Source organism: Moschus berezovskii, chromosome 1, assembly GCF_049115385.1.
Source record: "Moschus berezovskii isolate FMDL1 chromosome 1, NW_MosBer_1.0, whole genome shotgun sequence".
Lineage (NCBI taxonomy): Eukaryota > Metazoa > Chordata > Mammalia > Artiodactyla > Moschidae > Moschus > Moschus berezovskii.
In genome coordinates, this window is record NC_142460.1 from 86,536,515 (window position 1) to 86,551,124 (window position 14,610).

At 42.0% G+C, this 14,610-nt stretch overlaps 1 protein-coding gene across 1 annotated transcript in view; it reads right to left on the reverse strand.

Annotated features, from left to right (window-relative positions):
• The window catches only part of LRRC58 (leucine rich repeat containing 58), a 28,875-nt gene extending 24,630 nt beyond the window's left edge, over positions 1 to 4,245 (reverse strand). The window contains exon 1 of the mRNA XM_055435098.2: positions 3,458 to 4,245. Within this exon, the coding sequence (XP_055291073.2) occupies positions 3,458 to 3,942 (485 nt within the window). The 5' untranslated portion in view covers positions 3,943 to 4,245. The remainder of the gene's footprint in view (positions 1 to 3,457) is intronic.
• Positions 4,246 to 14,610: the final 10,365 nt, after the last annotated feature.

Here is a 14,610-nt window from a genome sequence, read left to right on the forward strand (position 1 = left end):
TTTTCCTCTATTTCTTTGCATTGATCGCTGAAGAAGGCTTTCTTATCTCTCCTTGCTATTCTTTGGAACTCTGCATTCATGCTTATATCTTTCCTTTTCTCCTTTGCTTTTTGCTTCTCTTCTTTTCACAGCTATTTGTGAGGCCTCCTCAGACAGCCATTTTGCTTTTCAATGGGGATGGTCTTTGTCCCTGTTTCCTGTACAATGTCACGAACCTCCAACCAGAGTTCATCAGGCACTCTATCTATCAGATCTAGACCCTTAAATCTATTTCTTACTTCCACTGTATAATCATAAGGGATTTTATTTAGGTCATATTTGAATGGTCTAGTAGTTTTACCTACTTTCTTCAATTTCAGTCTGAATTTGGCAATAAGGAGTTCATGATCTGAGCCAAAGTCAGCTCCTGGTCTTGTTTTTGCTAATTGTATAGAGCTTCTCCATCTTTGGCTGCAAAGAATATAATCAATCTGATTTCAGTGTTGACCATCTGGTGATGTCCATGTGTAGAGTTTTCTCTTGTGTTGTTGGAAGAGGGTGTTTGCTATGACCAGTGCGTTCTCTTGGCAAAACTCTATTAGCCTTTGCCCTGCTTCATTCCGAGCTCCAAGGCCAAATTTGCCTGTTACTCCAGGTGTTTCTTGACTTCCTACCTTTGCATTCCAGTCCCCTATAATGAAAATGACATCTTTTTTGGGTGTTAGTTCTAAAAGGTCTTGTAGGTCTTCACAGAACCATTCAACTTTGGCTTCTTCAGCATTACTGGTTGGGGCATAGACTTGGATTACTGTAATACTGAATGGTTTGCCTTGGAAACGAACAGAAATCATTCTGTCATTTTTAAGATTGCATCCAAGTACTGCATTTCGGACTCTTTTGTTGACCATGATGGCTACTTCATTTCTTCTAAGGGATAGTGGTCCAGAAAATCGGAAAAAAGGCTTTAGCCACAATCCTGATCTGACTCAACAGAACAGCAGTCAGAAGAATTAGGTTTTAGCCCTACTCTGTCACTCTGAGAAATTCATGTGTTTGAAGTCAGAGATCCCAAAGGTCAAATCCAGGTCTACCACTTATTGGCTTTGTTATATTAAGATTCGACTTCTCAGGGCCTCAGTTTCTTCCTCTCCTCACAGAAACATTGTGAAAATTAAAAGGCATATTCAGAGGACCTATCACAAGGCCTGCTGCATTGTAAGTATTAAAAAAAAAAAATGGGACTTTTGCCTACCTTTTCTCCCATGTGATGGAAATAATATTTATCCTGAGTTTTCCTGAGTATGTTGAAAAAAATTCAAATGAGAATGTTGTAACTACATAACATCAAAATTAGAAAGAACAAGGTCTGACAATTTTACATTTAAATCCCTCTCCAACTTTTCTATTTCTTACTATGTCTCCTAGCATTACCCTAGTATAAGCTACTATCATCTCTCATTCTACTAGAAGAGACTCCTTCCAACCAGTCTTCAAAGTCTCTTCTCAGCTCTCTACTCGCTCCCCACTCTATTCCTGCACAGCAACAAGACAGCCGTGCTCGTATAAAACTCAGGTGTACTTCAAATAAAATCCAAGCTTTACCATGGCCTTCAAGTTATGACATGGCCTAGCATCTGGTCCAAATTTATATTTGCCACCTTTCCTGTTGCTTACTTTTTCACTATGATCTAGTACAATGTCCTCCTTTCAAAATTTTGGCCTTCAGTCCTTCTTGCCTCTGGGTTTTCATGTGCATTGTTCCTACAACCTGGACTGATCCTATCCCATCCTCTCCTGGTTAACTCCAAACTCTACCTTTAAAAGCTCACCTCAAACGTTACTTGCTCAAACCAAACTAAGTTACTTCATTTCAAGGCACTCCTGCTGCTGCTGCTGTTGCTGCTAAGTCGCTTCAGTCGTGGCCGACTCTGTGTGACCCCATTGATGGCAGCCCACCAGGTTCCGCCGTCCCTGGGATTTTCCAGGCAAGAACACTGGAGTGGGTTGCCATTTCCTTCTCCAATGTGTGAAAGTGAAAAGTGAAAGTGAAGTCGCTCAGTCCTGTCAGACCCTTAGCGACCCCAGGGACTGCAGCCTACCAGGCTAATCCATCCATGGGATTTTTCTAGGCAAGAGTACTGGAGTGGCTTGCCATTGCCTTCTCCGCAAGGCACTCCTACTTCTTCACAAAGCTTATAACAATTGTAATTAGATAATGAAGTTAACAGCTGTTTAACCTCTCCTCTGTTACATTGCTCCAGGAGGGCAGGATCCCTTTCATCACTGTATCCCCAGCACCTAGGACAGTGCCTGGCACAGGGTAGGTACCTCATAAAAATCTGCTGGTGAGTAAACAAAGGGACATCTTGTCCAAACGCCTTCCTTTGCAGATTAGGAAACTGTGGTCAGGATATGTTAAGTGACTCGCCTAAGCTTGGGACACCAAGGGTTCTTACTCTCAGGTCAGTGTTTTTTTCACTACACTTAACTCTGAGGTCTAATATCTGGTTATCTCAGAAAACTCAATAAAGGATGCATAAATAGTTTACAGATGTGGTTACTTTTTTTTCACTTTGAACAAAACACTTGCTCTTGCTTTATTTCTCACTTTATTTAAGGGATTTTTGTTACTTCCCTGTTTCCTTCTTCCATTTAATTCAACATGTATTTACTGAATAATCCAGTCAATGGGCAGATCTGTAAACACGGAGTTATAATCAATAAGGTTAAGTGCAATGGCAGGGTGCATGAGGTACAAAAGAAGTACAGTTTAGACAATATCTAATTGTCGTCCAGGAAGCAGTAAAGGAAGGAAACAAAGAAATGGCCTTCAAAACAAGTTTTGAAGGATGAACAGGAGTTTGCCAAAGTGCAAGCAACATTCCAGACAAAGGGAACAGCAGTACAGAGGCACTGAACCCATTCAACACATATTTAGTCAGTGCCTACAAGGTAAAGCGCACAGATTAGTGAACTCCACAAATACTGGAATACCACAAAACCACAAATTGCTGGTATCACTACAGAGAGGACCCATGGAGCAGGAAATGTAGTGAAAAGCAAGGATCAGTTCCCAGTACCTGGCATGTCACGCTACAAAATACAAACACTGGTTTATAGGCATGGAAAACCACCCAAGACTTCGGAGTAAAGAAGTGACAACCGCGGATTTACATTTGTTAGTGTGTGTGCTCGGGTCGGCTCACTCCCCCAGACCCCAGAAAGACGATAGAAAAACTATCTTGAAAATCTGAACAGGACGAACACAACAAACCAAAAGCTGCGGTCACACCCATGACGTTATTAGATCTTCACTCCAACTCGACGAGTTGGCCGGGCAGTACTCGCAGTTAAGAGTTCAAAAAGAGCCTGGACTAAGACGGGTACGTGACCCCACGGCGCCAAGACCAGGTGGGGGACTCCGGAGCTCCCGGATCCCGTCCCGGGCCTCCCTACTCTCAGGAAGGCATCCGCTCACCTCCTCAAGTTCTCGATCTCGGCCGGGATGCTCTGAAGCTGGTTGCCGCCGAGGCTGAGGGTCTGCAGCGCGCGCAGCTCCAGCAGCGAGGTGGGCACCTCCTGGAAGCAGTTCCCGCTGAGGTTAAGCACCTGGAGGCTGCGGCTGAGCGGCGACTGGGCCAGGCCTTTGGGGAGGGCGCCCGGCCCGCCGAGCCGGTTGTTCTTGGCCAGCAGCGTGCGCAGGCCGCGCAGCGCCAGCAGCTCCGGCCCCAGCGCGGTCAGCGCGTTGCCGCTCACGTCCAACAGCTGGAGGTGCGGAAAGCCGCTGCCCAGCGCCCGCGGCAGCGACACTAGACGGTTGTGCGGTAGCAGCAGCCGCAGCAGCGCCTCCCGCGCGCCGCGCCGCTCCTCGCCCCGCGCCTCCAGCTCCGACTCCAGCGTCTCGAGAGACACGCTAAGGCGAGACAAGTTCAGTTCGGCCTCCCCGGCTGTGGCCTCCTCCATCCCGGCCGCCGCCGAGGGCCGCGCTCGACCCACAGGCCGGGAGCTCCGCGGCGCCCCGGAACCTGAACCTCCGGCTGCGTCGGAAGTGGCGCGGCGGGCGCTGACCCCGCGCGCCCCCGCCGAGTCACGCGACGCGAGGCGGCGGGGTGCGCGCGCCGCTCGGGGGCCGGGCTCCGCCTCACGCGGCACGCGGCGCGCGGTGCAGTCGGGCGCGCCGGGCAGGGGCGGAGACCCGGCCGTCTCTGCGCTACCCAGTTAGCCTAGGAATCCGGCAGTGTGTGGGTAGCCACGCTTTATAGTCTTTGGCGTCGGCTGACCTGCCCCCGGAGTCGAGGACCGCCTCGGTAAACAGCCGGAGGACAGTTTAGTTGTTTCGCTTTGAGGGTTCGCGCGTCACGGTGCACCGCCTTCCTGGTTCCTACCCAGTTTAGGAGTGGGGCCCCTGGTCTGCGGGATTCAGCGAACGCGCAGGAATGTAGTCGTGATTCAGCTCCGTGACTGCAAGGCCCAGGAATTTCAAGTCCCGGGATTAACCAAGACGACTTTGCAGGGCGGAGGCAGCTGGACTAGAAAATCAGAACTCTAGATTCTTACTTGGGGTTCAGCTCTTCAATAGCCTTATTTCTTCGGACAAGGGATTTAATTTCAGTTTCTCCACCCATAAAATATGGATAATCCTTGCCCTCCTTGCCCTACAGCATTTTTTAAAGGAATGTGTATCAAATAAGGGCCTTTCGCCATTTTATCTGTAGAAGTACTTTTGTGGTTTTTCGTTCTTTTTTTTTTAATTTTAATAAATAGTACAAAGCACAATGCCAAAAACATTAACAGTTAAAATTTAACCAAATGAAGAAAATACTATAGAATACACAGTTGTAAAAAGCTACATTAAGTTATTTTACAACTGCCTCAAGCAGCAAAAAGAAAAAAAAAACCCAATGCCATACCTAAGTTATCCCTCTCTCAAAATAATGCCATTTATGTTATAAACCGTGAGCATCCCATTAAAAGACAGGAACTGCTTTGTTAATTCATATATGTATATATATATGACTGTATCACTTTGCTATACAGGTGAAACAAACAGGACAGGTTTTTTGGTTTGAGCCGAAGTGGCTGGAAGTAAATCTGGGAGCCATGGAGGAGTTTTAGTTAATTGGAGACAGCTCGAAGTAATTGATCAGTTTAAGAATGCGGAAAGCATTGTGGATTGCCATTTCCTTCTCCAGACTGATGTTTTACTTCAGGTCAAAAACCACAATTTAACTGTGAAAATCTACACTCTAAGTCAGTATTTCTAATTAACATTTTCTGCCTAGCCCTAAACAGTCTTTTCTGAAGTTACTTTTTATAATTTTGGAAAGTTATGAATAGAAATAAAAATATGTAGTGTATGTTTTACAAAGTTTATGCGTAAAAGTGTTAAAAGATTGTGTATAACCAATTTCATTAAATTGCTTTCTTCCTGAAAAGGAGAATAAAGTAACTTTCTCTTGCCAGTCATTTGTGTTTTTAAAACCTAGTGAGTTTGAAACCTGTTTCGAAAGAGCCCTTTTAAAAATTAGACTGTCCTTACTTTGGATCAAGATTACATTACGGCAGGAACCTAATACGTGAAAATTGCAAATATTTAATACAGTTTTATGCTCTTAAAAATGTGAATGTGACTGTGATAAAAATAATCTTACAGGAATGTAATATAAAATGAGAAAAAAGAATTCAAATATGATTCAGAAATAGAGTTAAGATCACAAATCAGTGAAATTAAGAGGGGAAAGACGAAAATAGTCTCAGAGACTGAAGCTACCTGGTAGAAAGTTTTAAAGCTATGTTGAGAGTAATGGGAGGATCCCCCTATTGTTCATAATAAAAACCCTCTCTATCTCAGGTACTTTGTTGACAAATGGGTCTAAATAAAGCAGCATCCCTCCATGATCTAGTGGGCATTGATACTGTCCAGTCAACTTGGAGAGTTCTGAAAACTCCCTGGGAGGTGAAGGAGCTTTAGTGGTTTGTGAACCTTCACAGTGATGGAGGCAATGGGGACCCCCGGAAATGTGAAGGGAAAAGGAGCCAACGTGGTCAACATGGTGCACTATCTAGGGAAAGAGAAATGGATTACAGGTGGCTGGGAAAAAGCGTAGCATACTTGCCCACTTAGCAAAATTTCACCAGTGAGTCACTTTTGGGTCAAATTGACTGTTTCAGGATAAGTCTCCTGACTAGAATGTTACTGGAAAAAAAGGGGGGAGACTAAATGGAGAGCTCTTTCTCCTTTAGCCACCCTGTCCAGGTTTCCTGAGGGCAGGAACTGTGTCTGTTTACCTTGGCCCCACACCTGAGACATAGTAGGCACTGGGAAAGTGAATGAAATAAATACATGTATAGGTTTTGGCATACCTGACTAGGATGGCTGCTGTTGCCTAACTGTAGAATAAACAAAAATAATCTGAGTGAATCATTTTATAAACCACACTCGCTGGGAAACCATGTCCTAAAGTATATAAAATGTGGACTTTGGATTTTATCAGATATAGGTTTCAAGTCTCACCTCTGGAAGTCATATTTTTCTTAATCTTGATTTTGTTACTTAATCTACTTAAGCCATGATCTTATTATCTATTTTGTAGGGTTATTCAGTTCAGTTCAGTTGCTCAGTCGTATCCGACTCTTTGCGACCCCATGAATCACAGCACGCCAGGCCTCCCTGTCCATCACCAACTCCCGGAGTTCACTCAAACTCATGTCCAACGAGTCGGTGATGCCATCCAGCCATCTCATTCTCTGTCGTCCCAGTCTCCTCCCACCCCCAATCCCTCCCAGCATCAGACTCTTTTCCAGTGAGTCAACTCGTCGCATGAGGTGGCCAAAGTATTGGAGTTTCAGCTTTAGCATCAGTCTTTCCAATGAACACCCAGGATTGATCTCCTTTAGAATGGACTGGTTGGATCTCCTTGCAGTCCAAGGGACTCTCAAGAGTCTTCTCCAGCACCACAGTTCAAAAGCATCAATTCTTCAGCGATCAGCTTTCTCCACCGTTAGGGTTATTATAAGAGTTAAATCTAAAAGGTTTAGCTCAGTGTCTAGCATAAAGTAATCTGTAAGCAGTGGCAATTATTACTACTAATAATAGCGGTTATTGTTATACCTTTTAGTCTCTCCCACATCTTAGTTTATGATCAGGGTAAAAAGAAATAAAGTTGAGGACAATCTTTACTCAATTTTCTGTATAAATGGTGGTTTTCTCTTCTGGACCAAGAAACATTTTAGGGATTAGAATTTGAGAGATTTGTCTGAAGTCTCCTTGCCCTTGATCTTGACACCCAAGATATATGCTTATTACCCTGTCTTATCTCCAAATTATATCAAAACCTCATACCTCCTAACCTTCATCTCAGCCACCTCTGATAAAGCAGTACTTTCATTATTTCAAGTAATGTATCAGTCTGTCTCCCTCCTCTCCTAACCCCATGTCTCTTCATTCCGTATCTGATGAAGGTCAGTTGCTTAGCCTGGCACGCAGTATTTTGGATTATTTCCATTGCTGAATCACTCTGAGGTTGGCTTATCCAGTTTGGCCTGGGATGGTTTAAAGTTCTGACATCTTACCAACTGTAGTCCAAATCTCAAACAACAGTTACTTTCTATTTAAGGCAGCATAGAAGGCAAAGGGAGCTGTAATCTTTCGATCCATTCTGAGGAGGAGTCCGCCTCTATGTGTACAGGAACCTAGAGTGAGCCTGCAGCCAGTTTTGTAACTTAAGGTCTGCAATTTGGTTACTAGCAGTTCCTTCCTCTGCCTCAGTGTATTCTTGCTGTAGAATGGATAGATCAATACTAATTGGTAGATTAAGATTTCCTCATTCAGTTCAGTTCAGTTCAGTCGCTCAGTCGTGTCCGACTCTCCGCGACCCCATGAATCACAGCACGCCAGGCCTCCCTGTCCATCACCAACTCCCGGAGTACACTCAAACTCATGTCCACAGAGTCGGTGATGTCATCCAGCCATCTCATTCTCCGTCGTCCCCTTCTCCTCCTGCCCCCAACCTTTCCCAGCATCAGAGTCTTTTCCAGTGAGTCAACTCTTCGCATGAGGTGGCCAAAGTATTGCAGTTTCAGCCTCAGCATCAGTCCCTCCAATGAACATCCAGGATTGATCTCCTTTAGAATGGACTGGTTGGATCTCCTTGCAGTATAAGGGACTTCAAGAGTCTTCTCCAACACCACAGTTCAAAAGCATCGATTCTTCGGCGATCAGCTTTCTTCATTCCAATCCCAAAGAAAGATTTCCTCATTACCTTTCCCCAAATGAATCTTTACTGAAGTATGGGATGTCTTTACGCTGAAGATTCAAATAATGACATGACGTTTTTGCATCTGGGTGGCTTTGACTAAGAGCTGTAAAAGCATCTTCCTGACTACTTCCATTGAATTCACTTCATATAGGGGTTTTCTCACATCTGGTGAGGTGTTTCCCTTGGTAATTGTTTGGGGAATTTGAGTGGCTATACATGTTTTAAATTTTATCCACTTGTGAAGCCTATGTTCCTATAATTGGGTTGTTTTACCTTTTCATAGATAGCTATTCATAAACAACTACAAACAAGCTAAAATACTTTTAGTCCCCTACTTATTCATTCATAAATACTTACTGAACACCTCATGTGTAAGAAACTGAACTATACATTGGAGATGTATAGAGATAAATGAAAAATAATGGCTAACATTTTTTTTTCTCAGTGCCAGATATTTGGGCCAGGTACCTAGGCTATTGAGTTCTATGGGCTTTGTAGGCATTATTTTATTTAATCCTCATACTCATTCTGTAAGATATTATCTCCAATTTTTACAGACAAAACTCAAGTGTGGGAAAGTTAAGTAACTTGCCATGTCATGGTTATGAAGGAGTTGTATGCCAACATAGTAGAATATGAGTCCAAAGTTTATGATTTTGTCCAAATACAATCACTGGTATCAAGAGATTTATAGAAGTGTAACAGATTAAATGGAATCCAGAAAACCCGAAGTAATCCAATTTAAAATTGGGCAAGAAATCTAATACATAAACCCATAAACCCCAAATAATCCGGTTTAAAATTGAGCAAAATATCTGATAGACATTTCTCCAAAGAAGACTTACAGATAGCCAGTAAGTACATGAAAAGATGTTCAACATCCTTAGCAAATGCAAATCAAAACCACAAAGAGATACCACTCACACCCACTAGGAAGACTAAAACCAAAAGATAGATAATAAACTCATGAGAATGTGGAGAATCTGGAATCCTCATACACTGCTGGCAGGGATATAAAATGGTACAGTCTCGTAGTTCCTCAAAAGTTTAAAGAGATAGACTTCCCATATGACCCAGCAATTCCACTCTTAGGTGTCTATCAAAGAGACCTGAAAAAATACATCCAACAAAAACTTGTGCACAAATGTTCATAGCAGCATGATTCATCACAGCCAAAAGCGGAAGCAACCCAAATTTCTATCAACTGATGAATGGATTTTTAAAATATGTTTATTTATCCATATAGTGGAATATTATTTAGGAATAAAAATGAATGAATTACTGATATGTGTTACAACATGTGTAAATCTTGAAAACACTATGAGAACACAGGTGACTAGAAGAAACTAGTCACAAAAGACCACATGATGTAAGAGTCCATTTACATGAAATGTCCAAAACAGGCAAATCTATAGAAACAAAAAGGGCTTCCCTAGTGGCTCAGACAATAAAGAATCCGCCTGCATTGTAGGAGACCTGAGTTTGATCTCTGGATCAGGAAGTTCTCCTGGAGAAGGGAATGGCAACTCACTCCAGTATTCTTCTGTGGAGAATTCCATGGCCAGAAGAGCCTGGCGGGCTACAGTCTGTGGGGTCACAAAAAGTTGAACATGACTGAATGACTAACACTTTCACTTTCATAGAAACAAAAAATAGATTAATGATTATCAGGGGCTGGAGAGAGGCAGGTGTGGGGAGTGACTGTTAATGGCTACAGAGTTTCTTTTTGGGGTGATGAAGATGTTCTAAAGTTGATTGTGATGGTTGTACATATAACTCTGGGCATATACTAAAATCATTGAATTATACACTTTAACAGGATGAATTTTATAATATGTGGATTTTATCTCAATAAAGGTGTTATAAACCCAAAACAATTAAAATATTAAGTAGCATTTGCTAACTGTCGTATAGCGGCATAAACAAATACTATGAAAATTCAGAGGAAAGAGACGATCTCAGGCTTCTGCAGTTAGGAAAGCCTTCATTGGGTGATGGGGTTTTGGTAGAGATGGGATGAAGCATAAGAAATCAGAGAGGAAAAGAATGAGGAAGGTATTTCTTGAGAAAGAATGGCAAAAATGAGAAGGAAAGCTTGTGTCTAGGAAATGGTGAAGGGTCTGATTTGGCTGATATGCTTTGTCCTGGTGGTTATGATAGCCCAGGAGTGGTACACTTTGGAGAATAATGGGAGAAAATATTTTAAATTGTAACTTTGCCCCCCAAATCTAAGGTACTGTTATTATACCATACAAAGGAGGGGTAATGCTTGTAATGATAAGCTGGTCTAGATCATGATGGGAGAGGTATGGATATCAGGTGAGGAGAGCATCTCTAATTCATTTCTTACTGGAAGCTCAAAAATCCCATTTCCTTATCAGCTCAAGCAGACATATGTGAAAACCTCCTAGGTTTGAGGGAGTCTGTGGGAGTGGGGCACCTTTAGAAAGCGCTTTGTCTATGGGGACAAAATGTTCTTCCTCATTTATCAAGACTGTGGTAGTAACATCAGGATATTTCTCCTCTGTCTCAGAGTGGAAGTCACATGTAGATCAAGTCTCAAGTCCTGTAACGGGAATTAGAGAGAAGTGATATGAACTGATCACAATTATTTCATTCTATTATATTTCATTCCACAGTTATTTTATTGAGCAACTGTGTAAAAAGTCTATGGTAGATGTCGTTCAGTTCAGTTCAGTCACTCAGTCGTGTCCGACTGTTTGCGACCCCGTGAATCACAGCACGCCAGGCCTCCCTGTCCATCACCAACTCCCGGAGTTCACTCAAACTCATGTCCATCGAGTCAGTAATGCCATCCAGCCATCTCATTCTCTGTCATCCCCTTCTCCTCCCACCCCCAATCCCTCCCAGCGTCAGTGTCTTTTCCAGTGAGTCAACTCGTCGCATGAGGTGGCCAAAGTATTGCAGTTTCAGCTTTAGCATCAGTCCTTTCAATGAACATCCAGGATTGATCTCCTTTGGAATGGACTGGTTGGATCTCCCCGCAGTCCAAGGGGCTCTCAAGAGTCTTCTCCAGCACCACAGTTCAAAAGCATCAATTCTTCGAGGATCAGCTTTCTTCACAGTCCAACTCTCACATCCATACATGACCACGGGAAAAACCATAGCCTTGACTAGACGGACCTTGGTTGGCAAAGTAATGTCTCTGCTTTTTAATATACTATCTAGGTTGGTCATAACTTTCCTTCCAAGGAGTAAGCGTCTTTTAATTTCATGGCTGCAATCAGCATCCGCAGTGATTTTGGAGCCCAAAAAACTAAAGTCTGACACTGTTTCCACTGTTTCCCCATCTATTTCCCATGAAGTGATGGGACCAGATGCCATAATCTTTGTCTTCTGAATGTTGAGCTTCAAGCCAACCTTTTCACTCTCCTCTTTCACTTTCATCAAGAGGCTTTTTAGGTCCTCTTCACTTTCTGCCATAAGGGTAGTGTCATCTGCATATCTGAGGTTATTGATATTCCTCCCAGCAATCTTGATTCCAGCTTGTGCTTCTTCCAGCCCAGCGTTCCTCATGATGTACTCTGCATATAAGTTAAATAAGCAGGGTGACAATATACAACCTTGATGTACTCCTTTTCCTATTTGGAACCAGTCTGTTCCATGTCCAGTTCTGACTGTTGCTTCCTGACCTGCATACAGGTTTCTCAAGAGGCAGGTCAGGTGGTCTGGTATTCCCATCTCTTTCAGAATTTTCCACAGTTTTGTAGGAGCTTTTAAAAAAAGACATACCTCAACAGTTCATGTTTGTCATTTTAAGTTTACTTCGAAACTTCATAGGTCTTTCCTTCACTCAATCACTAAAGATGATTAGAGGAACTGAGAGGTTCTGGAGATGCAAGGGGAGGAACTAACTGCTTCACTCACAGTCAGAAGGGGTCAGGGATCCAAGGTAAAGATGCCTCTGGCACTAATCCCCAGCAGGAGGCCTGCTGTTTCTGTCTTTGTCTAATTTGCCAACAGTTCCTTCAAACCCTTGTCTGTAATTCACCTGCACTGTGTACTGAGTATAAGGACTAGGGCAACCCAGTTCAGACTCAGTAATCCATTTGCTGTGGTGGTGGGATAGGGAAAGGCACCCTAATAAAGAGCAGGCCACCACTGAGCTTGAATTTAAAGGTTAATCAAAAAGATTTTAAACAGGAGACACAAGCCGTACTCATGCCTAAGAGGAAGAGATGGAGAATAAATCTCATCTGCTCTCTTTCCTGCCCTGTCACTTTTTGTACCACATTATGTGTGTAAATTCTGTCTGTCCTTTTCCTAACGAAAAGTATTTATTATAATGTAAATATAAAAGGTCATTACAGAAAATTCAGAGATGTGTAATAAAAAACAAGTAAAATCACACATAATCTCGCCATCCAGAAGTGACCACCACTGAGTTTTTAATGTATTTCCTTCCTTTTCTATATGCACACATTTCTCTCCCTCACAAAACTGAAATAATACATGTGCATAAACATATGTTAAGTTTTGTATTTTGATTTTTTTCACTAAAAATTGTATAGTGAGCATTTTCCATGTTATTTAGTTATTCTTCAAAAATGTGATTTTTAAAAATTGGGTGCAGAATGCGTCTCCAATATTGGGCATGATGGTGTTCTACTAGTTCCACTCTTCAGCCATAACGCCTTGCAAGCACTTTTTTTTTAAGTCAACCCATTTAGCCATGAGAAATATTACATTTCACAGAGCTCTTTGCTGAGCTTTTGCTGCAATAGCTAGATAATAACAGTATCACCAAGCCCTCTCCCTGAGGACCGCCACACAACCATCCCTCTGAAGACACTCTGACCCCATCTCACTTGCTTCTCACCTAGCTGATCAAAGGGACCAGCTGTGATACAGGTAAGCTCTTTCAATAAACAGACTCTTTGGGACAATTGTAGGCCTTGATTGTGAACTGGAGAGCCAAATGATGGATACCATGCCTGAATTATTTAGGCATCTACTCCAACTGTATGTGGTCCCTTTACTCGTATGCCTGTACATCAAGCTAGTTCATAATCTTCTCATAGGATTTCCATAAATGAGAGGTGAAAAGAGTACAAGTCCTAGAGGCAATACCGGGGTACACTGCTGGAACTTCTGCTTCGGCACAGCTAATGCTCATCTTCAGTAGTGTATGAATTTCTTTTTCCTAATTTTTCCCATTATAGGATAAAAATTTGTAAGAATATTACACCAAATTTAATTTAGTTAAGGAAATAAATACATACTGGGTCTCCATGACGTGTGGAACACAATGATGGAAATATGGAAGAGAGGACCTAGGCAGGCCCTTAGGAGGCTTACAGTCTAGTAGGGATGATAAGATATGCACACACATAATTATAAGAAAGAGTAGACCAGGTTGTAGGAATTTTAATGATGAAGAAATGATCACAAAACAGTGTCATGAGGAAAGTTAAACTGCACACTAAATTGTATACAAATTTAGTTCTCTTAAAAAGTACACGTACTGAGTATGTGTACCATTCCCAAAATGGTAGTAGTGGTTGTCTGGGTGATGGACTTAGAAATGGTTGTAATATTCTTCTTTATGCTTTTCCATTTTTCTAACATTTTAAAGCAATTAAAATGTGTTACTATTAGAATCATTAAAAATATCCTCTATTAAATGTGTGAGAGCACTATATAGAAGTACAAAATATGTTGGAAGTATGGAAGAACGATTATGTCTGACTAGGGTGGGGGAATCAAGAAAGCTTTAGAATTTATATCTTTAATAATGATGAACAACTTTGAATCTTGGAAATAGATAAATGAAATGAAATGAAATTTCATTAATTTGAAAAGGCATTTTATATTCCTACAACTTTTTATCTCTATGACATTTGACTACAGTCTCTATTAACTAGCTGTAGCTCTAGTAACTTCTATCTAACATATTATCTTTTATTTATTTTTTTACTTTAGATATATCTTAAAATTTTTTGCTACATCCACCATGGGGAGATGTTTCCTAAATCAGTAGTTGTCAATCACTAGTCACATTCCTAGTCAGAGTATATAGTTTTAGCAAAGACTCTTTCCACTTGTCCCACTGACCCCAGAAATGCTTTATTTAGACATTTACTAGCAAGGGCTGTTTCTTTATCCTCTTGTTCTTCTGAAGATTTCTGTATCTTTAAAAAGCAGAGACATTACTTTGCCGACCAAGGTCCGTCTAGTCAAGGCAATGGTTTTTCCCGTGGTCATGTATGGATGTGAGAGTTGGACTGTGAAGAAAGCTGATCGCCGAAGAATCGATGCTTTTGAACTGTGGTGTTGGAGAAGACTCTTGAGAGTCCCTTATACTGCAAGGAGATCCAACCAGTCCATTCTAAAGGAGATCAATCCTGGATGT